Below are 23,919 nucleotides of genomic sequence, written 5' to 3' on the forward strand. Positions count from 1 at the left end.
AATGGTGAGTCCTCGTCCGGCACCGCTTGCTCAGCACGTCTTGCTCCTTCTGCAGCTCTGCCTTGTTTCACAGACCTTTACAGCAGCTGGTGACTGACCTGTTCCCCCTACTCAGCCACTGTCCCTTGCCTCATCACCCCAGTGCCACAAGAAGAGAGATTGCTTGTTGAGTGCAGCTTCTTTTGCTCCCACAGATAGCCATCAGCGGTGGCTTCCAAAGCCTGCGTGGAGGCCACCCCTAAGGCGACACCAGTGGCATCCTCTCCTTGCCCAAGAGCAGATCCTTCTTTGGGCCTCATCCAAGGTCCTCCGGAGCTGATAGAAGGGCTCTCTTGAATTTGGCTGCCTTTGAATTGGGCTCTCCCCCTTCTTGTTACTTAACAGCAGGCTCCTTTCCCAGCTAACTCAAAGTGGGTCCTCATGTGGAAAAATTGAAAATCGAGCAAAATCATTTCAGGTTTTTTTCCCAGTTCTGTTCCAATGACTGGTATCCTTATAATTGCAGTTACACTGTGAGGAGCTCAGTCATACAGGTCTCTTCCAGAAGTTACTCATGGTCTTACGTTGATTTATTACTGTGAACATACACAGCCGCATGTGAGGAAGGATGTCTGGTATGCCATGTGTGTAAGACACGTTGTGTGCCAGTCATACTTCCCCCCGGGTCATGTGTTTTTCACAGTGTGGTTAATCACTGACTGTGTCTCTTGTGAAGTTTACTCATTTCTTTGAGTTTTCATTTGCTTATAGATAGGGGTTTTCTTAGAGAAGTCTATTTAACGTCTGTTTTATTATTTCTCTTTGAAGAAACCTTTCCATCATAAGATCAGTGATTGCAGCCCTGTGTAGTATTAGCATTAACCCCAAAATTAATAAAACTGGGGTGATGGGAAATCCTCAAAGTATGAAAATGAATGTCCTCCCCTCTTCAAGGCCGAAGCTTTGCTCTTGATGTTATGAAACTGAACAACATGTCCCTGTTTATTGGCTTTGAGGTTTTCCTTGCACATGGTAGGTATAGAAATATAGGCCTCTTTTCCAAGTCTATTTGTGTTAAAGAAACTAGACTTAAAGCATATTCTTGACATGAAAAGTATTGCTTTTACTGTTGTGTGGAACATGGATGACTGTTTGTATCGGTTTTGGATAACATGGCTCTTCTAAAATATTTTCAGAGTAGCTCTGAATTGGAACCTAAAATCAAGTACAGCTTGCCAGTTTGATTAGGAAATACTCTGGGTAATGAATTTTTTGTGGATAGTTTCCATCAATCTTACATGACTGAGAGCAAAAAGAAACAATGCTTTGATAGGCTTCTGTATGTTATTGTGCTGACAACTGATCTTTGTTGATTTTGCGTGTTGTAACTGACTACTAATTAGATAACTGGGATCAGTGTTTCATTTCAATTTTCTCTTCTACAGTGTGACAAAATCAAGCAAGAACGAGATGAGGCTGTCAAAAAACTGGAGGAGTTTCAGAAAAGTAAGCTGATAGTGGGATTTTTTTGGTATAGAGAGTTATGAACATTGCTCTGCATACTCTACAGCAGTGTTAAGAATGCTGAGATTCGGTTCCACTTGCTGTTTCTCCTTCAAAGCCTTGTTTTAAGGAGCTAATCTGGTGAGACTTTGACCATTGTCAGACTAACTGCTGTCACAGCATTTATATGCTCTGACGCAGGTTGCCGTTGTTAAGGTGCAAAGTGGTGAAATTACAGCGGTACAAATGTGGCTCTATCTCACCTGGATTCTGCAAGTGACTTTTGGAATGATATATGCTTGGATTGAGTGGGATTTGACCCTATTGCTGAGATGATGATGATTATTATTTATTATCAGCAATGGTAATCTTTTCATGAAGAAGGAATAAAATTACTTTAAGCATAGACACATCAATAAAGGTTTTTAGGATGAGCTGCTGTCTCTTGATAATTTTTAGAGCAAGTTATGTCTTGTCTGGGCTGTGAGAATGTCAATATTCAGTTTTACACTTTTATGGTAATGGTTCTATTGAAACTGTATGGTGTCTGGAAGCAACAAAGCACATCTAATGGGAGTGGAAGTATCCTAGTGGAATAGCTCCTTAAAAGAGACAATTACAATAGGATTGTAGTCTGTTATGTCTGGTTTGTGCCAGTACGGTGAACTGCACCACGAAGCATCAGAAATGTGGATGAAGTTAATGCAGGAGAAGGAAATCATATGGTCTATACTTTTGTGTGACTGTTAATGGAGGAATTTGCTCACTTCTATTTTATAATTGTTCATATGATACAATTATGGAAAATAATCTAAAATCAACAGGAATCATCTACTGCCTTAAATGATCTTAGATAACTGTTCTGTGAGGCGAGAATGTTCTCTAAGAAGTCTAATTCCTCTGGAAAAAAACAGCAGCCTGTTTTGTTTTTGTTATGATACGAGGAATACCAGAGTGTGGCAGAAAATGTCAAGTAGTTAAGACTTAAAATTTGAAGTAATATTTGATGTTGTAAAATTTTATAGGTTTCTTTTATCTTCCTTTCACATTTTTAAAGGACATACCTTGTAAACATAGTGATAAAATGCCAGGAATATTAGGATTTTAAGGCAATAATAGACCCCATTATTTAAACGACAATATAAAAGGCAATTATATTGATGAAGAGCTACATTGGCTTTGTGTCTGTGAATAAACTTGGCCTGTACTCAGCTTCTATTTGTTCTCCTGGCATAAACACATATTGTGTGTGATTCCAGTTTAATGGGGCCCCGTTTGTATGCCAAGCAGCTGCATTTTAGGCCCTATTGCGTGATTTCATAGCTCTCTGAAAATTGGTTCTATTGAGCACAAGAGATAGAAGGTGGTGGTGGGGGGGAAAGCTTCAACACACAATCATTTCTTTTCAATTGGAGCCAGCAAGGTTGATGACAACATGACCATTGTGTTATAATGATAAGACCACTAAGGATCTGTACCTCTCATCAAGGCTTTCACACAACAGCAGATACAATTTAATTCACTGCTCTGTCAGCAGTGCTGATACCATTATGCCGTCTGTCTCCACAGTTATAATCACTGTCCTCCGAGAAATGCAGTTGAAATGATCTTGAGCAGTCAAAGAAACTCTCAATTAAGGCTGCCACTTCCAATGTGTCAGATTGTGTCTTATGCACTTGGTACAATTTTCACTTCCAATCCTGTTTATTTACAATGTCTACCAGTAATTATGCTTAACATGTCATTTAGTGAGGGTGCCCCTGCCAAGGAGATTGTTGGGTGCTGCAGTACCATTGAGTGGGAGTTTCTCGCAGTCAATGCCATCAGCGGCTTTTAGTCCCTGATGGGATGCAGTAGTAATGTTGATAATGCAAGTATCGTGCTCATCAAGTCATAATTAGATGCCACTCAAATGTGCCACTTGTAATAACAGTGTTGATTCATGTTTTCTCGGTGACTGCAACTACTAATTAGTTAAGTGGTTTTTGGTTGGCCTGCATTTGCTGCGGATTATTATTACCCCTGAAAAAACTGTCAAGGTTAGGGATGTTTCAGGCCACTTAGTGCTGCTTTATGAATTTTAATATTGACATAATAAGAACTTTGGACAGACTTAGGAAATAATATATTTTTTTGTATTTAATTTGGAAAGATTTTTTCCCCTGAGTTAATCATAATTGCAGGTTAATTAAGTTTAAATGAACCAAGAGTAATCCCTAGTTCTGCCATGCGAGCCCAATCCTTGTTTCCTAACTTTAGCCTTGCTTGAGGCCATTAGATTCCTGTCTGTAAAATGGGAACAGCTCTGTATCTCCACGGCTCCCTCATCCTGCCCAAAGCATTTCATTGCTCCAAATTCCCAGAGCCAGGTAGAATAAAAACAGAAGAGATATGAACATGTACTACCTGAAGCTTTTGCTTTCTCAAATTAAATGTAGCAGCTGGTGCGGCACGCTTGGAGCACATAACTTCTCCAAAGTCGGAAAAAATGGAAATAAAAAGACAACCAAAGAAAGAGGAGGTGTGGTTGCTGTGCTGTTAGAAGACTTCATGTGAACATAGTTTTTGGACCAAGATTTTCCAATACTCTGCCCTGCTTTTTTTTTTTGTCTGCTTATGTTTTGTAGAACTTGTTTCTTGCATGCAGCTACTGATTTGACAGCAAACTCCAATGTATTGCTGGTTTCCTATGTTATTAACGAAAATGTTAGTTAATATTGACTAAGTATCTGTAAAGCTGCATAATTAACACTTGTTAAAGGGCTGCTTTTTCCTATTCTAAAGTCCTGTTTTGTAGTCATTAAGATGACCTCTGGATATCAAAGAGGACTTAATTATCCCTCTTCAGTGTTTAGGCAAAAGTCTTGGAAGAGGGCAAGCGGGACTTTCTACCCAGTGGTATAAAAATCACTAGGTTTTAAAGCTTATCTTCATGAAAATGAAAGGAGATACTAGAAAAAGTCCTCCATATTTAAACTGTATTCTTCCAGCCTTGTTCCTGCTCCAAAGTATTGTTCAGCTGCAAATAGTCCTTTCTGCACATTGAAATCCTGACACTGGGCTGAGAAGGAATCTGTGCCATGAAATGACTTGCAGAATTAGAGTCCAGGCTGCTGCTTAGGATGGATAAGGGTGCCAGGAGCCAAGGAGGAGTTGCATGAATGAGCAAGGTGCTAGCCTGAGAAATGGGAAACTATTGTTGAGTTTTCTGCTTTCCTCCAGATCCCCTGTGCGACTTGAAGCTTGTCACTTAGAAGAAGACTTTCAACACCAGTGAAGTACCTATGTACTGCTGGAAGTTGAGGGGAATTGCAAGCCAAAATGTATCTGTGCTTTTAAATTTCTTCTAACTCGCATTGGTATCCTATGTTACAAAATAAGATTTGTTCCATAACTTTTTGGTCTCTCTAAGAATATTGCGTATCTTCAACATAGTGATGTGTACCCACTGCAGTAATAGGGATCCTGTATAGTGCAAAGGACAGATGTGTCTCTTGCTCTTCCAGCTGTGACATCAAATGTAGTAGCACAGCCATGTATTTCAGATGCAGTCAGACAGCTCACTCTCAGCCCTGGTCTCATGGAAGATTGTGTGTGTGCATGCTGCTGTCTGAATCTTTGTTGTGGACTGTGAAGGTAGGTTGTGAGACCATGGTGCTTATTTCAGGGCATGCTCAAGCACAGAGAGACTTCAAATAAGAAACAGTTCAGACACTACAGCCATACAGTAATACAGAACTTGGGTTGTTCAGCTGAGGTTGTCAAAAATCGGGCAGTGCAAGCAGTGTTGAGTTTACACCCTGATGGATGCAATCCTGATGGATCCCACCTGCTGCAGGCAGCTTCGAACCTGATGGGGCAGAACGAGATGAAGGAACTGTGCCATGGTAATGATTTGACTTCATTGGAGCATGTGCTGTAGGAGGCACTGTGAATATGGAGGCTTCAGTTACTTAACTCCTTTCTCCATTTCCTAGTAAACTTGCCCCAGGCCTGTGCTATATGTCCATCCTGCAGCTCTTCTTGTACAGTGTGTTTAGCAAGTGTAATAATACTTAAAATACCATATAAACCTGAAGACTGGAAAGTGAAAATAATCTTTGTAACACACCTGAGTTAATCTTGCTGTTTAAAAATATCAAGGTTCCAATCTTCTGAAAATGATGTGCATATCAAATTTTCAAGAGGATTATGATGGCAATCTTAAGGGACAATCCTAATAGTCTCACTCTGATGCCTCAAGTCTTAATGAAATAAAGATGATGAATGACGATGGTCAGGGAGGCTCCTGCTGGCCTTCTACTTCCATAAGTTTATGCTCAATTCCCCACTTCCCCCTCTAATGCTGCAGATATGGCTTGAAAGAGTTGCTTAAAGCAATGAACCAAATATTCAATGTTAAAAACAGCTCCTATCCATGGAGATTATGTAGGTATGTGCTTCCCTGTATTTGAAATGCTTACACAGAAAGTTAACAGAAAAAGATGTAATATTTCTGATCATGGGATGCATGTGTCAAATGCAGGAAAATACTGACTAATTTTTAAACTCTTCCCCTAGTTTCTCACATGGTTATTGAGGAAGTAAACTGTATTCAGAACCATCTTGAAATTGAGAAGACGTGCCGTGAAAGTGCTGAGGCTTTGGCTTCTAAGGTAAGAAGAATTATGATGATCCTGTTTCATCCGATTTCTTTTTTTTTTTTTTTTTTGACTTGAGATTGTATGGATGTCCCATATATGTTTTTGTATAATCTTGCGGATCTGTGAAATTGTTTTGAAGTGGCAAAAACTATAAGCCGTATGCGAGACACAAAATACAATTCCTGCCTTTAAAGAAAAAAAAATACCCATTTTAATTTAGTTTCTATTTTGGAACAGTAAGTCATGGACCAGCATCTTGATATCTAGTTTTTATATGCATTTAGGTTAAATGGAAAACAAGTTTTAGAACTGTCCTGTGTGAGATATAAAACAGTAATGAGCATTTCAGTGTCTAAATCAAATGGAAAAAGTCAACCACTGCATTACATTTCAGGTGATTGTTTATGAAAGCAAAGCGAGGGCAGAGGAAAGGTGACCTCCACTGCTCTGTTGATTGCGTCTAGTCTGATGAATTTAGCAAGTGTGTAATTTTCTATATTCCATCTCATCAGAAGTGCATTATTATTAAAGAATGTTTTTATCTCTCTTATATATTTTTGGTTGTGTAAAATGCATCTGAGCCACTTCATCAGAAAATGGATTACAGCAATTTTGAACCAAATTTCATTAGCAATGCTGACTGCCTTTTTTTCTTTTTTTTTTTTTTTTTTTTCCCCTCCCTCCCCATCCCCTGCCCAAAGTACATCCTTAGATATGGTAAAAATCACACTAGCAAGAAATCACTTTAATTTAGATGCATTAGCAATGTACTTTCTGGAGGTATTTACTTAATTGTTTGCATAATGACACTATATTAGAATTCCTAAGATAGACAATCAGCATATAAGTAAGAAAATGAACGTATTTATGCAACTTTTCTTCTTCTCTGCACTTTTCCTGTAATGCACGTACAGGGGCAGTTCAAAGACTAGCTTTACCCCATGGGGCTGCTTTGCCAAAGCTGATTTGTTTGTTGCTGTGAGCTGACTAAACTATATAAGGTTCCTCACTCCACCCTTCCCACTTGCTCAGTTTCATTCTTGGGAATGAGATGAGGAAGTTCGTGAGTAAATCTCCTGTAGTTGGGGAGCTGAGGAAAACGGGGATCAAAGATGATTGCTCAGGTAAAAATTCAGGGTCAGCCTAACTGTATAGTGTGTGTTTTATTTGAAGGTGAATATTGGACTTTGAAGTGCATGTAGACTTTGACATGTTGTACGTCATTCGTAGAAAATCGAGTCTCATTCTTAGACCTGAATACAAGGAATGCTTGGCTGGTGGGTGGGCAATCACCCCAACATATGCCTGAACACCCCTGAGACTGTGCTGAGCTTGCTGAGAGCTGCTGGCATGGGGTGTCTAGATGCAGGACAGTGAAAGAAATGGTGAGAGTGAAACATTTGCAGCAGTCCCTGTGGTTCAGTTTTTCCTGGCACCTTGATCAAGATGGAGATGCCTTACAGAACCTCTTCTGTATCATCCACTGTGTTTAAGCATCCAACCCAGAGTGGTTTCTGACTTGTGATTTGACCCATAAAGAATTGGTTTATGATACGGCTTTCATCTTATGTGTGTTGACTCTACAGTAATAATTCCTGACAATTGAAAATAATTCAGAAGAATTTTGAGGTAATTCTGTCGTGACTGGGAGTATAGTAGTTGTGTTTGTAGTTGATAAGCAAAATAAGGGCATAGGAGGAGGTGAAAGTTTTTTATTTGACCAATTGATATAGCTGGCAAAACCAGACAAGCTTTCAGGAACACAAACCCTTCTTCAGGTCATTCAGTTAGGGCTCCTGTTGATGGTGGTACATGCTTAAGGGTAAGGAGCTGAAGCAGCTATCACAAAGAATGCGTGGCATTAAGTAAGCTTGATAGTTGATTTGATTTGAACCTACACAGGGTATTTATTAATCAGAAGTACCAGAGAGGAAAGAAGGGCATGGATGAAGCATCATGTTGAATTCAAGCCTCCACAGAGGAGAAAGTGGACAAGCTTCCCATCTTCAGACCATTTTAATGTTGAATGGAGCATTTAATCTAATGTTACTTTGTCTTCTTTGTTTGATAGATCTTTTAATGATAAGGGAGAAAAAAAACAGTTGACTTTTTCTTGCACAGCAGCTTAAAGACAGACTAACTAGCTTCTTACTGTTTGTGCTTCTCGACTTTCAGCTGAACAAAGAAAATAAGACCTTGAAAAGAATTAGTATGCTTTATATGGCAAAACTGGGCCCAGAAATTATCACTGAAGAGATTAACATTGATGAGGATGATTCATCCACAGATACAGAAGCAAACTCTGGATCATGCAATTCTGTGCATTGTCAGCAGCAAATAAAAGGTGAGTGTTGTTGCTGAGCCTACACCATCAAACAAGGCAAAAGTTGTCTAAAGAATGGCAGTATTGGTTTGGACCAGAGATCTGTCTGGCTCTGAGTCATGCTTCTGAGAGTGGTCATCAAAGGATTTCCAGGAAGGGCTGTAAGAACATGATAGGCTTGTAGTGATACTGTGTAACGTATATGGTAGATATACAGCCTGCAAAGTAAGTTACAATGCAATAGGCAAATGGGATCTACACAGCTAAGAGTTCAACGTTACTGAATTGGTAAAAGAACTATTTCCTCAGATCCTTAACAAAGTAAGAGTTAAGCAGAAGCACAAGGTCACCTTGGTATTGCTTCAACTGCCATGTCACTATTTCAAAGCTTGTAAGACAGGGCTCTCCACTTCTGTTGCCACTGCGTACCTTTGTATGCACAAACTTCATTCATATTCCAGAGCTATTATCAAACAAGCAACTTAAAAAGGGACTGTTGTACTGGGTAGAACAGTAAGGCTTGGCAACATGGAAATACACTGATAAGAGAAATCTGTGCTTTATTAAGACATTTCTGGTTCCTTTTGGAAATAAAGAAATAAAAATTTCTTTATTAAGAAATTTCTGGTTCCTTCCTGGAAAGGCAATTTGTATTTCTATAATCCAAAATCTGTCTTCCTTTCTCGTCTAACTCTGTGATGAAGTCATCATGATTCTGTATGTTGTTATATCATAGTATCCCAAAAAGGGGAATGCCCACATTCTGCATTTGGTGACAGAGAAAGAAATTAAGTGGTTCACTTTTTAAAAAAAAAAAAACCACAAAAATCTTTCTTTTTTCTGACCATAAGTTACAATAGCAAATAATGTCTAAGTACAGCTGTCCTGAACTTTCAGCCTGACCTTGTTAATTGTCTTCTGTTTGAATGCAGCAGCCTCAATGAAGTGGTACAAACTATCACTGAGAAAAAAGAACGACTATTTTAAAAATACTTAAAAAAAAATGCCAACTCACGAAAAAAACCACCCAAGAAATAGAATGTCATAGTACCCTTCTATAATAAGCAGTTTTCCATCCTATAGATGTAGGAAAAGAGGCAGAGAACTGTGTCATCCACACCATGCAACCCATCTGAATCGGAAATAAGGCTCTGGAGTTCCTCCTGTCTTTTATTGGAGAAAGATGTCAAGGATACATTTAAAGAGAGCAGAGACTCTGGCTGCAGATCAGAGAATGTGGTTAGGAGGGTAGCAGGGTCAAATAAGAGATATTTCAAGAAAGGTTCTGAAGTATATGCTTTCTCTCTTGCTGAAGAATTCATTAAAGAACAAAATGTGGCATGTTGTAAAGGATTTAGAACTCCTGGTTTCTGCTCCTCTCTCTGGCCTTATTAAATGTTAATGGCTTTACTTTTACAAGTGCTGAGTATTTTAAAAGCATTGGCATCCCATTTGCTATAGGAGAAGATATTCCATCCCAGTGCCTGGAGAGAAGCGTGTGTGTGTATGGTAGCAGAGTGATCTGACAACATGTACCGAAAGGCAGTGTTAGGGCTGTGTCCCTAGCCTAAGCCAAGCTGCATGGTGTTTGTCTTCAGGGAAAACTCTGAAGTTACATCTTGGATTACCTGCTAAGTGAAAGACCATATGCATTGACAGATGTATTTTCAAAACTCCCCTTAATGCTTTGTGGTGTTGCCCAAGGTGAAATCTGCCTTTCTATGCATGTTTATGATTCCAAGCAGTTGTGTTTTTGTGTTGGGAACCTTGCAAGTCTTTTGGCCTTCTCACCATTTAATAAAATATTGGATGTTTCTTGGAATGATTCCTTCCCTCCCACCATTTTTCTGTAAGGATATACAATAAGGTAGTGCACAGTCTGAGGCTCTTTGATTAAAACCCTCTCATTTATTAAAGGGATAAAATTTTGTCCCTCAGATACCTTCCTCTCTTTTTGCTATCTCATACATTAGGGAAAGCTGTAGTTCCTAATGGAAGTGTAGAGTGGTCTCAGAGCAGTACCTGAAATTCATTTATAGGTTTTGGGTTTTCTTTTTCTTTTTCGCTCACCTTTCAGGTATAACAAGAACTGAAAACTCAGCTGTGTTGGTCAAGCAGTTTAGTGCATACCCTGTATCTGAAAAGAAACATTCCTTGTACACATTTATAAAGATTTAGTTATATGGATATGCTTTCCTCTCTGTATGAGGTTGATATGTGTATTGTAAGACCTGACTTAATCCAGTTACCGTAAATTTCAGTGAGACATTTTTTCCCATTAATTTCACTGGAAAGCACAAATCCATAAACCAGACGATTTGGTTCAAGAATCTTCTGGGAAAACAAGTCTTTTTATTTACTTTAGAATGTGTATGCCTTTAATTTGGAGGAAAATAAATCTGAGGCTCCTGAATTGGGGGGGGAGGGCTGGGGTAGAATCAACATTTTCAAGATGTGAGACCAAACAGAATGACAGGCAGCATGTCATCATCATCTGCAATTGATTAGCAACAATTTTCTCAACTCATGGCTGTTATTCAACTAACAGCAGTGCTATGAAATACTGGAAGCAGGTGGGGAATGAGAGCACTTACTGAAAGCTAATATAGATATCAATAAATTTATATTTTTGTGGTGTTTTTATGTTACCCTAAACCTTGATATATTATGTATGCAAACTGATCTCCTGTTAAGAAGTGATTATAATCAAATGTTTTATTCCATTGTGAATTTAATTTATTTCATATTTTGATAATTAAGGAACAAAAATTCTGAGGGGAAAATTACAAGCATTAGCTCTTCCATCAGTAAAGGTTATATTCTGACTCTGTTCACATAATGTTACAAAGACTATAAATTGGCAGCTGTTCAGGACAATTTCTTCAGTGAAAACCTCCCAAGTATTAACTGCCTGTTGTTTTGTTTATTTCCCTTGTGACAAGAACTCATGATCCAAAAAGAATTGAAGTGCATTAATTTGTTTTAAAGGACGCCTATTAAAAATTGCTTTCTGCTACCTCCGTAGCAGAGTCTCTGTGATGTGACAGTCTCCTGAGTAGGACTGAGGACACTCTGTGGTGGCAGGATTGGCCCAGTTATAGCAGGAAATGAATCATTCAGAATGCAAATAAAGACGGCAGTACTGAACAAGGCAGCTTACCTCAATAGAGTAAATCTGAAACTGTGGCCCAGTTATAGATCTGTTACTTGACACTTATGCAAAGTTCCTAAATTATTGAGGATGTACCTTGAATACAACTGGTGCTTTGTATGCAGTTAAGGTGTTTCGTACTCGATTGTACTTTCATTGCTATGACATTTCCTTTGTTGTTTTCTTCCAAGAATAAAATATATTTTTCATTTCCTTCCTCAAACTGTAGAGCTGCGAGATCAAATCATATCTGTTCATGAGGAAAAGAAGACCTTAGCCATTGAACTGGAAAACCTGAGGTGCAAACTTGTAGAAGTAATTGAAGAAGTATGTATTGTACCATGGAAGGCGAGACTATGTTAGCGTGTATTCAGTACTTTTTGTATCTAATTTTGCTAAAAATGCTCAGTTGTGAAGTTAATTGAATACCATCTAATCGCAAGTCCTGCCAGCCTTCCCATATGATGGACCACATAGGGCATACGCCTAGGAGGGGCATTCTATGTCAGAGTCCAGTCTGCTGCTGTTGCTGGCACATGACTTTTCATGATCTGTTCTAATGCCCATACTGTAACTCTCATCTCCCCTTCCTGACAGCCCCTCACCCATCACAGCCTGTGGGGTTTTTTTTTGGATTTCCTTAAACCTGTGGATGTGCAAGAAATACTTTTGGAGAATGTCCAGTTTAATCACTGGTGCTACTTCATTGAGCATATCCTTGAGTTTAGCCATTGGCAGTGCCCTGTCATGGTAATTAGACCAGCAAATTGGCTTTTTGAGCCAGCAGAGTTTCATTCCTGCTTGAAAACTGGATAAGCCATGTACTGATGCAAATCAGGACTTAGTGGCTCTTCCTGTCTATGCAACACTTGCATTCAGAAAGACACAGCTGACAGCTCTTGGACAATAAACAGAGCCCAGGAAAAAAACCAAAACAGCAGCATGACTATATTAAAACGCAAACAGTCAAGAGCAAGCTAGTAACTTTTCAACCAGGTGCTATGGCACCTCATCCTGAAAGGTTCCAAAGACGTTATGTTTGCAGCTGTGACTGGTACGTGCCATGCGAATGGCCATGGGAGGATTAGGTCATAACCCTTTTATGACATCTGTTATGAGGTCTGTAGGTTGGGGTAAAAATGCTTTCCATCCCACTGGAAACCCTAACATCAAGCCAAACCTAAGAAACAGAATTACTGAAAGCAAAATACTGCTTGCATTATGTATGTGCTATATGCCTTATGCCACTAACTAAAATACTCTTATTTGTTCTTTATACTTTTCTAGGTGAATAAAGTGAAAGAAGAAAAGGCTGTTTTGACAACAGAAGTTAACAAGCAGCAAAAACTGTTGGAGAAATGTAACAGAGGTGTGTGGTCTCAGCAGGTTCTCTAACACTGCTACATCCTTTGCAGAAGCTTCAGAGCTTTTATGTTGTAGTACAAAGAGTAGGTTACAGAACAGTGACTGTGGTCCAGATCTGACACTCGGCCTTATTGCTGCAGGCACTGTGTAAACACATGGACTATTCTAGCCTGTCTCTACTCCAGGAAAATGTGACAGTGTAAATAGCAGGTTGTATGTGAGAATAGGAAAACTGATTGCCTTGTGGCACAAGTAGCAGACTAGGGCAGGAAGGCAGTCCTTCACAGAGTTGGAGTTTGAACCTTAATCTCCTGTTTTCCTAAATCATTACATCAGCCTTCCTTTTAGTTGGGACACAGCTAATAATTTTGAATGTCTAAAGACTTGGGAGCAACTTGTTGTATGTTCAGAGGGTGATGAGGAAAACGCAAGAGTGCTGGGAATGAGGTAAATAAGATTTCCAAGTTATGGAGGGAAAGCGGGGACTTTCCTTTCCTGGAAAGAGATGAGAGGTAAAACCAGGGCAGGGAAAGTCTAAAAAGAGATACGGCTCAGAAGAGGAAAGCTTTTGCTTAATGAAGGTGAGTGCTTCCACATAAGAAATAGTTGACCCAAAAGAAGTTTAAAGGGGAGGGGAAATATTTTAGTGCCTTGGATTACTGTGCCTTTTTCTCTTGTTGCTTATTTAGACTTATAAAATTAAAAATTGTTTGGTTAAAAGTCTCCTTGGCTGTTTCACATTTTTGTGAAGTGGAAGACAATGAGTCTGGCCAAGATATAGTAGGGCGTATCCTGTCAGCTTCCACCATGCATTCATCTCTTACCTCTTCCATGTGTCTGCATTGCTTAAGCCTATGACAGGCAGTACTTGAAGACTCTTAAAACACCAAACTTCAGATAGGTTGATTAGACAGATCAGCTTGAAGAAGCTTTTGATGGGCTAGCGTGGCAGATGAAAAGTCTCTGAAATGTTTTCTTTTTTCTACGCATGATCAAAAGAACAACCCCTTGTTTCACATTTGCCTGTGTTCCAGGAAGGAGGAGTTATACCAGGCTAGGTCCTAATGCACTGGCAACATAAAGCAAGATTTTTTTTGTATGCTTGAAATGAGCTACCAAAGTATCTGTTCAATACCTACTGTATTCTCTGTCTATGTGGCACTGTCTTGAAGCTGTGTAATCAATACGTTTCAGTTGGAGTTGGTGAATTTTTCTTAAATCTTTCTAAGTGTGTGGGCTGTTTGTTGGGGTTTTTTGCATTTTTTATTTTTTTTTTTTTTTTTTTTTAAGTTAACATCATTTTGAGAGTCAGGTAGGCTGGGATGTGTATCCCACTGTCTAAAGAACCACTTACTGTATGTAGCTTTAAAAACTGTTATGCTGGTCTCCAAAAAAGCAAGGAACTTGTGTACAACAGTGTTAGAAATCCAGTGTCATCACCCTGCAAACTAGTCTTCAGCCAGGAAGAGATAAAGCTTATCAAGATAATGCAAGTGGTCACTGAGACATATTAAGAATAAATGGTACTTGAGTACTTACAGATGATCCTTGCTGTCCTGGATTGAGGCCTGTTCAGAATGGTTTGGAGAAGCATGCCTCATGGTTAGCTTTAGCCACCCATATGAGCCTCGCTTTTGTGAGCACAGTTTGAATACAGGCAACAAAAAATTGCACTGTTTTCTTCTTGAGACTCCTTTAAATCTCTGTTGTAAAGGGACACATCAAGCCTCACTCAAACCAGGCAGGCAAATACAGGTGCCTCCAAAATAACATAGTAATCTTTGATAGATTCAGCAAGCCTCTCTTGAGGCTTTGGTTGTTTACACCCAAAGAGGCAAAATACGATCTGTGCTACGTGATGCCTGTTACTGGAGATTTTGAGTCTAGACGGGAGGAATATTACTCTATTCAGAAGATCAGTAATTGTGCATATATATAGTGAGGTTTAGAGCAAACAGGACAAATATTGCAAAGTGGACTGTATACGGAAATGCACAACTAGGTTACACCTTCATTCAAGGGTTCACGGTATTAGGGAATAACAGCTTACCTGGGTAAATCAAGCAGTACTTTCTTCTTCTTTTGATCCATTCCACTTTTACTTCTGATCTTGTTTTATTCTTCTAAACAGTGTCTGTGCTGGCAGTAGAGGAGTATGAGGAGCTTCATGTAAACTTTGAACTGGAAAAGAACCTGCGGAAGAAAGCAGAGTCGTTTGCACAAGAGGTGAGTAGTCAAGAAAAAGGGATCTTGTAAAATGAAGACATTGCAGCTGGGCAAAACCTACCAGCTTAGATGGCTTGATTTCAATTCCCAGCTCTCGTACAAAAGATGTCTTTGAATGTCCACGTACTACTTAGCTAACATCTGTACTTCATCTGTAAAATGGGTTTACTGTTTCAACAGCATTTATAAAGCACTTCAGAATTATCCATGCAGTCTTACCTCTTTCCCCTTTTAAAGCGAGGCTTTAAATTTATAACGGGCTTAGTCAGCCGCAACATTTCAATGTGGTATATGTAGTGGTTGGATCTGGGAAGGATTAGCTGCCTTTCTAGTGATATAATTTGAAGCACTGTGTTTTTCCTGAAAAATATGTGAACTCACAAAAAAGCGTTGCAAAATACAGTATTAGTTGAGGTTTATGCAAGTTTGGCTGCTATTTAACATATACCTTTCAAATAACCTATTGCAGGGAGCATTCAAGCTGAAAAAAATTGCTTCCATGTTTTAGAAAATGTATAAACTCCCAAAGAGGAAAATGAGTTACTGGGTAGCATTATGGAATGGCTGGTGGTTGCTCTGATGGCTTGTGACTGGCAATGTTTGGCTTAGAAAATGCTGACAAACTCTTTCATTCTGTTGATAGACTGAAGCCCTATAAAATCATGAGTCTGTTTTTGTTTGTTTTTTTTTTTCTCATGTGTTTCTTCTGTTTGCACTCTGGATTTTGAGAGCTCTGCACTTGTGTTATATTTTCAAGCTTTTCTATCCCAAGCCATGCATCAATATTTTCTTTAATAAAAGTTGGGTTTCCGAAGTAATCACTTTCTGGGGAGCTCAGGTTTAAAGAAACCCGTTATATATCAAAATTACATGAGTAATCAGTACTGAAATAGTGTAAATAAGGGAAACATCTGACATCTGATATGAAGTGAATTTTAGACTTTGAAACCCTGAAGGCTAAATACCTGCTTGCTGGCAGCCGTGAAGTCAGCTTTGTCTGAATAGAGAGCTCTTTTGCTTTTTGTCTTTGCTGCTGCTGTTTCTCTCTCTCAAAAAAAGAAAAAATGTATTTGATAACTCCTGTACAGCTAACTGCATTCAGTCAGTGATTGTAAGCAAGGGCATGTATACATTTGGAACCTGTATAGAAAACAGTGAATAGGCTTACTGTGTTCTGTTAATCTTGTGGGTTTTGCTGGGTATTTGAGTGTTTTGGATATGAACACAATCATATAGCAGCATTTTAAACATAACAAATTTTCGGGGATTTGCGATAAACTGTAAGTAAATTTGAAAATCTGGAAGCTAGGGGTGAGGAAGTCGATGCTGATGTTGCTTGCACTCACTCTCTCGTGCCTGAGAGCGAGCTCTCTCTGTGCTGTGTACAGAGGTTGGAGAACTTCAGGGCACTTGGGCCAAGGGTACTGGTTCTCTTTCTCCTCATTCCACCTTTTGCAGCTCTTTCCTGTTCTTTCCTTTGCAAGGTCACTCTGTTGACCCTTTGGGAAACCCATTGAAGGAGCTAACTTGGCAGAAACCTAATAACTTCTAGGTACAGATCAATTTCTCTTTCTGTTAATAGGAAAATTTGCATTTGGGTAACAGGGTTGGGTGCTTAGCCTAAAAGAGGAAGGTATTTGCAAATTCAGGTTTATTAAGTGTTGGCAGATTCTCTTTCATTCATACAGGTATATGGTATAACCTAGCTTTAGATAAACTACTGCTTATCAGTTCCACTACTGAAGCGTCAATCATTCGATGAGTCGACTTGCAACTGAAGTAAATTTAAATTTATGTAACTTGTGTATATACACATACCTGCAGTCTCCTGCCTATTGTTGTCAGTGTGTCTGCCACGTGTTGAAAATGTACTTCAGGCAAAGCTAAAGCAGCTTGACACATTTTCCCCCCAAGGGAATAAGAAACAATAGAAGTGAAAATTATTTACTAATTATTAAAATGTCCTGTTAACTCCCAAATTTTAAGTATAGAGATGGACTTTTCAGGATGCTATTAGAGTCAAGAGATGTGGGGGAGAAATCACTCTAGAGGAGTGATTTCTGAAATCAAAGAGGCTGCACATGCAGCCTCCTCCAAACCTCACTTTTACAGAGCTTGGTGGGATGCAGCCCAAATTCCTCTGCTGAGCAGAACTGGACACCTGCCTTTGCCATAGCTTCAGTGCCGTTGGGCCATTTACGTTTTGCTCAAAGGCTCACTGTGATGTTTCAGAAATAAAAATGAGATCTGCAAATTCCATTCAAATTTATTAAAGATAGAGGCGTTTATTAGTGACCAAAAGTTGTTGAACAAAATATTGCCTATGTTTATTAAGTATTCATTTGGATTTTTTTCAATACTGTTACCAGTCTGTGTTATAAAATATTACCTTCTTGCAACTATTTTTAAATTTTAGAAAACCTGGATTTGTTCATTACCCATGCTTTTATGATAACTATTTTTATAACGCAGTTTTTTTTAAACCTCCTGAGATTGTGCAGGCATTATTGTTTTATTAGCGGTGTTTGTCGACTGTAATATCTGCAGAACTGTTATTTTCAGAAAACAAATTTCTAAGAATGTTAAGCATGTTCATTTAGCATGCGTTATTACAGTATCTATCTTGCATCTCCTACTGTTGCTCTGCTTTATCTTCTGAAGTACGGAACAATTATGTGCTTCTGTTCATTAACTGACAACAGAAGATTGTATGTAAAGGTCTTAAATCTCTTAGAAATGAGTAATTTATAAATGCGTAGTTAAGCTGGTTTTCAGATCATAAGAGTATAACCTGATACTCTGAGCCCAGAATGTTGCTTTTGCTTAGATTCATAACTGTAATATTCAGACACCTATACATTTTGAAAAATGATATTTAAAGTACTTTTTGTGTTTGAATAACAAACTGACAGGCAAGCTGTTAAGCACAATGCCGAAGAAATGCTGATTATTTGCAAACTTCTTGGTTTTTGTCATTATTTAGTTGTTGTCTCTTCTGAAAATATGGGCCCCTGTTGTTGCAGATAGACAGTGTAGCTCTTCAGTTGAGACTTTTCATCCCATTAAGGTCTCCAGTCCAAAATGGGGTCATTACAACAGTGAGCTTCAGGCCTACCTTAGTCTCCGTTTGTGTACCTACCTCTCTTCCTTTTCTGTCATGCTATTCAGAAAGATCTTTGGAAAGTTTTTTAAAATACAGGAGCATGTGACAACAAAGGCATTGCTCAGTTGTGTTTGGGGAACTAGTAGCATTTCAAATTACTTTAAAATTCTGTTATCATTGGCCTGGTTTCACACTGATGGTGTCCCTTTAGTGACCTGAGACATTAGAGAAACAGTCTCTGGCCCACAACTGCATCTGCAACAGCAAAGCTTTATGCTTGGATGAGGTTGTATGAGCGTCCTCTCGCATGGATCATGCCACGGGGTCGCAGCTGTGTTCTGAGAGCTGAGGTTTCTAGGATGTGCTTACAGGAGCTGTTTGGATTATGCTAAGGATGTGCAGGGATTTTCTGCTTGCTTTCATCAGCCACATGTTTTCTCTGTCCCTATAAAATGTTTCTTGAAAAAAACAAAAAACCTGCTGGATTTTTGGTTGGATTTTGCAGAAGCCACAATGGTTGGTTGTGATAAGCTGTGCAGTGTTGAGAGAAGGAATACCTTTGAGTAAAGGGCAACACTGCACATTCAGTGCCTTGTGCTCAACTTGTTTGGAGCACTTCTAGAAAGCAAATAGGCTCTGAGTAGTGCGGCTGTCACTGCAGCGCCACAGCGTAGACTTTAGAATGGCACATCTTAGTGTTTCGTATTACTGTTTGTGACACCTCAAACAGCGTAGTTGCGTCTTTTAGCTCACTGAAATACAGACTTACTGGCTGTGGAGGGGCTTGTTTGGTGGTGGGTATGTTGTCTTTCTAAGGGGCTGAGGTATCTGAAGCTTGCCTTCATGGCGGGAGTTGGCCCATGTATTGAGATTAACCTCTTTCCGCATAGCGTGGCTTCATCTTTTAGCTTTGCCCTCCTGGGGTTGCATTGCGGCTGCGATGGGAGGAGACCAGATGAGTGGCTGGTGCAGGCTGCTTTTCGAAGGGATGCCCTTTGCATTCTGCCCTTCTGACAAGTGAGGAGGATTTGCCACAGAATGTGAGCAATTGGGAGTGCAGGTGTGAGAGATAATGGGCGGGTGAGTGTGTGTGCAGAAGCGAACACAGATGGGGGGAGAGGAGAGACAAGGAGCGAGGGAGGGAGGGAGCAAGCACAGAAAGGAGTGAGCGAACACTTGAAAATCAGAGCTTTTGATTTAAAAAAAAAAAAAATCCAATACAGCTTTAATTATAGTCATGCTGCTGGCACCACCATAATATATATTTAATTAATCAAAAATGATCCAACTTCAAACATTAGAATTCATGCTCTTTAGAGGTTCTAAAGAAACCGAGTAAATATTGTCAGCCGTGGCGTGGAGAGGGGGAAGGAGAAAGAAAGAGGGTTTGAAGTGAGTCACAATCCATTGTGAAAGGTACAGGAATCTGCATAAAATAAATAGAGTGTGTAAGGGGCGGGGGCATGGAAAAATCTGTACCTACCTGAATAAAACAGGGTTGTTAACACAGTAATCTTTGCAAGCTTAACCAGAATTCTAGTGTCATGTTTTAAGAGACACTTTAAGATCTCTCAGCTCTTTGTGGAGCAGTTTGTAAGAAAACAAAGGAAGGCAGAGAGTATCTTGAAGGCCATCGCAATAATATAGAGGCTAGCCCTGAAAAGCACTCTTCCACAAAGATGAGCAAAATACAATACATACAGCCAAAGCAAGCCAAAAGGGGAGGAACACAGTGAGAGAAGTAAATTGAAAGTCTTGGCGATGTAAAAATCCGAGGAGTTTAACAAAATAATCTGGCATAAATGGTTTATTAAGCATACATCCTGCCTTGCAACAATATTTTGTAAAGTGAACAGTTTATTACTGTCGTGTGTGCTGGCATGGAGACAACCTCTGCACCTAAAGTTACTCTGGAAACCTCCCAGAGAGGAGGCAGTGTGCTCTCAAAGTTAGCACTGAGCTGTTGTTTTCTGTCCTCTGTATCCTGGATAAATAGAAATGAAGTGTCAAACTGCTGAGCGGGTTTGTTGGGGTTCCTCTCACTTTTGAGGCTAGCGTAGGCTTTTTTTCTCAAAACACAGAACTGGAAAAAAAATGAAGCGTTTCCCAAGTGTTTATGGTTATCTCTAAAATAGCCTTTCAACCTCTCAAACCGCAAACTATGTTCAAAGAAACTGTGATCCAGATGGATTAAAAAAAATAAAGTGAGTCTGTAATGTGCATCGTTCATCTTTTTCTTTGACTTTCCCTCCAATTCTCAATACTTACGGATGCTTTAAAACAGCATACTACACCTATGTCTGTGTTTCTAAGTAACTATTACACAACAAGAAGTTTGCATTTAACTTGTTTACCTCAAAATGCCTGCATCTTGTACCTGGGCCAGTGCACAGCTGACATTACTTAATCTGGGACTGAATCTTCCCTTATTGAAAGGTAAAAGGTGGCTATCATTTTATAAGACTTAGGAAAAATTACTGTCATTCTTAACAGATGTCTGCACTACTCATGAGGTTGCGTGCAATGGATTTAGTTATTTCGATGACATGAGCTCCCAAAGAACTCTTCTGCAGATGCATTTGTGACCTTTTGGGTTAATTTGTGAGGACTTTTGCATTAACCTGCTACATCTGTGAGTGGATGCTGCAAAACCAGCACTCATGGAGCAACTCTGTGCTTACAAGTACCGCGCTCTGTGCATTACCAAGGATAGTTCAACAGCAACTGGTATCTGAAGATAATTAATTTGCAGTCCAGCTGACTGAACTGGAAATAATAATTAAAGAGACATGATAAGTGGGTAGTACTTGAATTCTCCTGAGCTTGAATGTTACGACTTTTGAAGCATGATGTAACACTAATATGTTTCATCAAGCTTTTTTCCAGGAACAGGCTTGTGAAATGGTAACAGATGTATGCTCTAGGAAACTACCTCTTTGGTCTCTCTCCCCCGCTCCTTCTCTTTTTTGTTAAGGTAATTAATCTATTGGGGGAAAAAAGTGAAGAGGTTTCCTCCTTTTTCATGTGGTATATGATCTATTTCTGAATATATTAGATGGTGTCTAAATGCTGTAAGACTGTGAGCATTATAGAATGTATTGCTATACTTCTAGCATCGCAAAAAGAAAACAGTTAACTGCAGGACATGAAGAAATAAGTAACAATAGAGATTATTTTTTTTCCCGTTATTTTGGGCCTTGGGCAGTTATGCCTCATAAGTGAAGAATGAGTGCTGTAGTTTGACAAACCCTTTTGTACAGAACAGGCTGGTAAAATAAATAATGCTGTGTTTTTAAGGAAGTCACAGTGCTGAGGGGGATTCAGTTTTCTCACACTCAAAATACATGCTCCAAGCACTTCTGTGGTGAGAAGCAAATGATGGACAAGAAATAGGGTTAACTCATCTACTCCAGTTCCCCCATTCTGAGTAAATTAGACCTCTTTTGAGCCACAAAACTTATTAATGCTACATCTTGTAGCTCTTTAGAAATAGTCCTTTCAGAAGTTGTCTGGCAATTAGCCAAATAACTAAAACAAGTGCATTGTATCTTTATTAGTCTAAAATTGATGCAGGTCTTAACAAAAACTATTAACCATAAAATATTATGAATCATCTAGAGAGAGAGGAGTGCCTGTTGGCTGCCCATTACTATGCATATGTCCTTTTTCATGATCATGTTGCTCAGTTCTCTGTGGCAGTTTGAAAATCCAACTAGGGTTAGTCTTTGGCTCCTCTGAAGGAGGAAGTCTATGAAGATCACAGCACATTGCCAGCAATGCATCGCTCTGGTTTTCCATACTTCATGTTGGTTGGTTGTTTTTTTTGTTTTTTGTTTTTTTTTTTTTTCTGTTAAAGAGAGTCTTGTCCTGTGCCCTCCATGCCCTTGATATGAGCCGTTTGGGTAATCTCTTTCTGTCTGACACCATGTGATGGTTACTTTCCATAGAAGCAGTTCCCAGGCAGGGAAGAATATAAGCACCGCATACAAAACTTTCAGATCAGAGTAATGCCACATGCACTTAAAATTAAGCATGTACTGAAGTAAGTTTTCTGGATTGTGTCCTAACTGCAGAACCCATTTATTTGTTGTAGCTTTTTTCCTGAGTAGCACTTCAGACACCTGTGAACCCACTAAACCACAAGGGATTTGTAACCCGTACGAGGCTATCATCATTGCTTGATGTGCAGCATTGAGCCTGAGTGTAGAGAGAGCATTTTGAGGTCAATGTCCAAACTATGGGTGTGTTTCGTAATGTGTTTTAATAGGATACATCTGTTCCTCAAGTCTTCTATCAAAAAAACCCACTAGCCATTGTTTCCTGCTGTAATATTTATATGCACTGAAGCTCATAAGCCCAGGTATACAGTAATAATACAGGACAGTTAAGGTAATATAAATGAAATAAATAAAATATAGTACAGTACAGTAAAGCAGTTACAAAGTTAGAGTATATATATTTATTTTTTTCCTGATTAGCCATTGAACTAAAATCCACACCTGGATTTATATTTTAAACTGAGTACCTCCTGAATTTAGAGCCACTTAGTGCCTTGTCTAGGCATAATCAGACAAGATCACTCTGTCCCCCCTATCACATAAAATCCTTCAAACAGCATGTTCTTTTGGGGAGATACAAGTACCTTGACCCTGCCTCCCTTGGGACTTATTTCAGGTCTGGACACAAGACTATAAGGCTTCAGGGTACACATAATGCAAAAGACATCAGCTCCTGTAAACTATGAGAAATGTAAACGAGTGGGTTACCACTCCATAAGGATGACTTACTGATTTCTCACCAGGATGTGGAGGGGATAGAGCAGTGCTGCCAAGGATTGAAATCGGGACCAACTGCTCGGTTGATTGATCTTCTCTTTTCTGTTTGAGAATTCCGAAGCTGGATTCTGCCTTGCTACATACCTTTTGTTATTCTATTCATAGTGGGTAGCGTTTGCCACTGATTTTTATTTTACTTTATGCAACCAGTGATTACCTTATTATAACAGTGCTACTGTACTGAGACATTCTTCTCCCTTCAAACTGTAGCTAAAGACAAAAAAGTTATTCCACATAGTGAGTACCCAAATGATGTATAGATGGAAATGTAGCAACATATGGATATTAACGCATTTCCTTTGGCCTCATTTTGCTCCTGTGAGAGGAGTTAGTTGGAAAGCATCCAACGAACGCTACTTGAATGAGGATTGAAGTTCCCAGGGACTTGACACTAACAGAGTTGCTTTCTAACTTTTTTAATGAGGAAGAATTCCTTTTTCAGCTCTGGTGTAAACAAAAAACAGCTGCAGCGAACGTTCTGTAGGGTAATGGTTAGAGCAGGGGTCTGAGAATGAGGTGTGGCCCCATTAAGGTCAAGGGTCTATTATTTTCAGGATTTCACCCCCTTCTCTTTCCCCCTCCCCAATTCTTGTGCAAACTCTGCTGATGGAAAGTGGCCAAGTCCAAGATTTCCTGCACTTCGGAGCTTCTGTTTGTAAACTCATGAGGGAAATACAGGTAGCTGGTTTGCACAACACTTGGAGATTTTGTAAATGAAAATGATAGATGTAAGCAAACTATTGTCCTTTGTAATCTGCCTTTAGCTGCAGTCGTGGTTTCAGTAGATTCCT

General features: G+C 39.3%; 1 protein-coding gene across 4 annotated transcripts in view; it reads left to right on the top strand.

Annotated features, from left to right (window-relative positions):
• The window catches only part of SHTN1 (shootin 1), a 67,453-nt gene that overhangs the window by 16,020 nt on the left and 27,514 nt on the right, over positions 1 to 23,919 (top strand). For all 4 annotated transcript variants that reach the window (XM_050899388.1, XM_050899389.1, XM_050899390.1 and 1 more), the window contains 6 exons: positions 1,425 to 1,485; positions 6,043 to 6,137; positions 8,301 to 8,469; positions 11,829 to 11,926; positions 12,887 to 12,968; positions 15,096 to 15,190. In XM_050899388.1, coding sequence (XP_050755345.1) covers positions 1,425 to 1,485; positions 6,043 to 6,137; positions 8,301 to 8,469; positions 11,829 to 11,926; positions 12,887 to 12,968; positions 15,096 to 15,190 — 600 coding nt within the window. The remainder of the gene's footprint in view (positions 1 to 1,424; positions 1,486 to 6,042; positions 6,138 to 8,300; positions 8,470 to 11,828; positions 11,927 to 12,886; positions 12,969 to 15,095; positions 15,191 to 23,919) is intronic.

Source organism: Gymnogyps californianus, chromosome 6 (assembly GCF_018139145.2).
Source record: "Gymnogyps californianus isolate 813 chromosome 6, ASM1813914v2, whole genome shotgun sequence".
Lineage (NCBI taxonomy): Eukaryota > Metazoa > Chordata > Aves > Accipitriformes > Cathartidae > Gymnogyps > Gymnogyps californianus.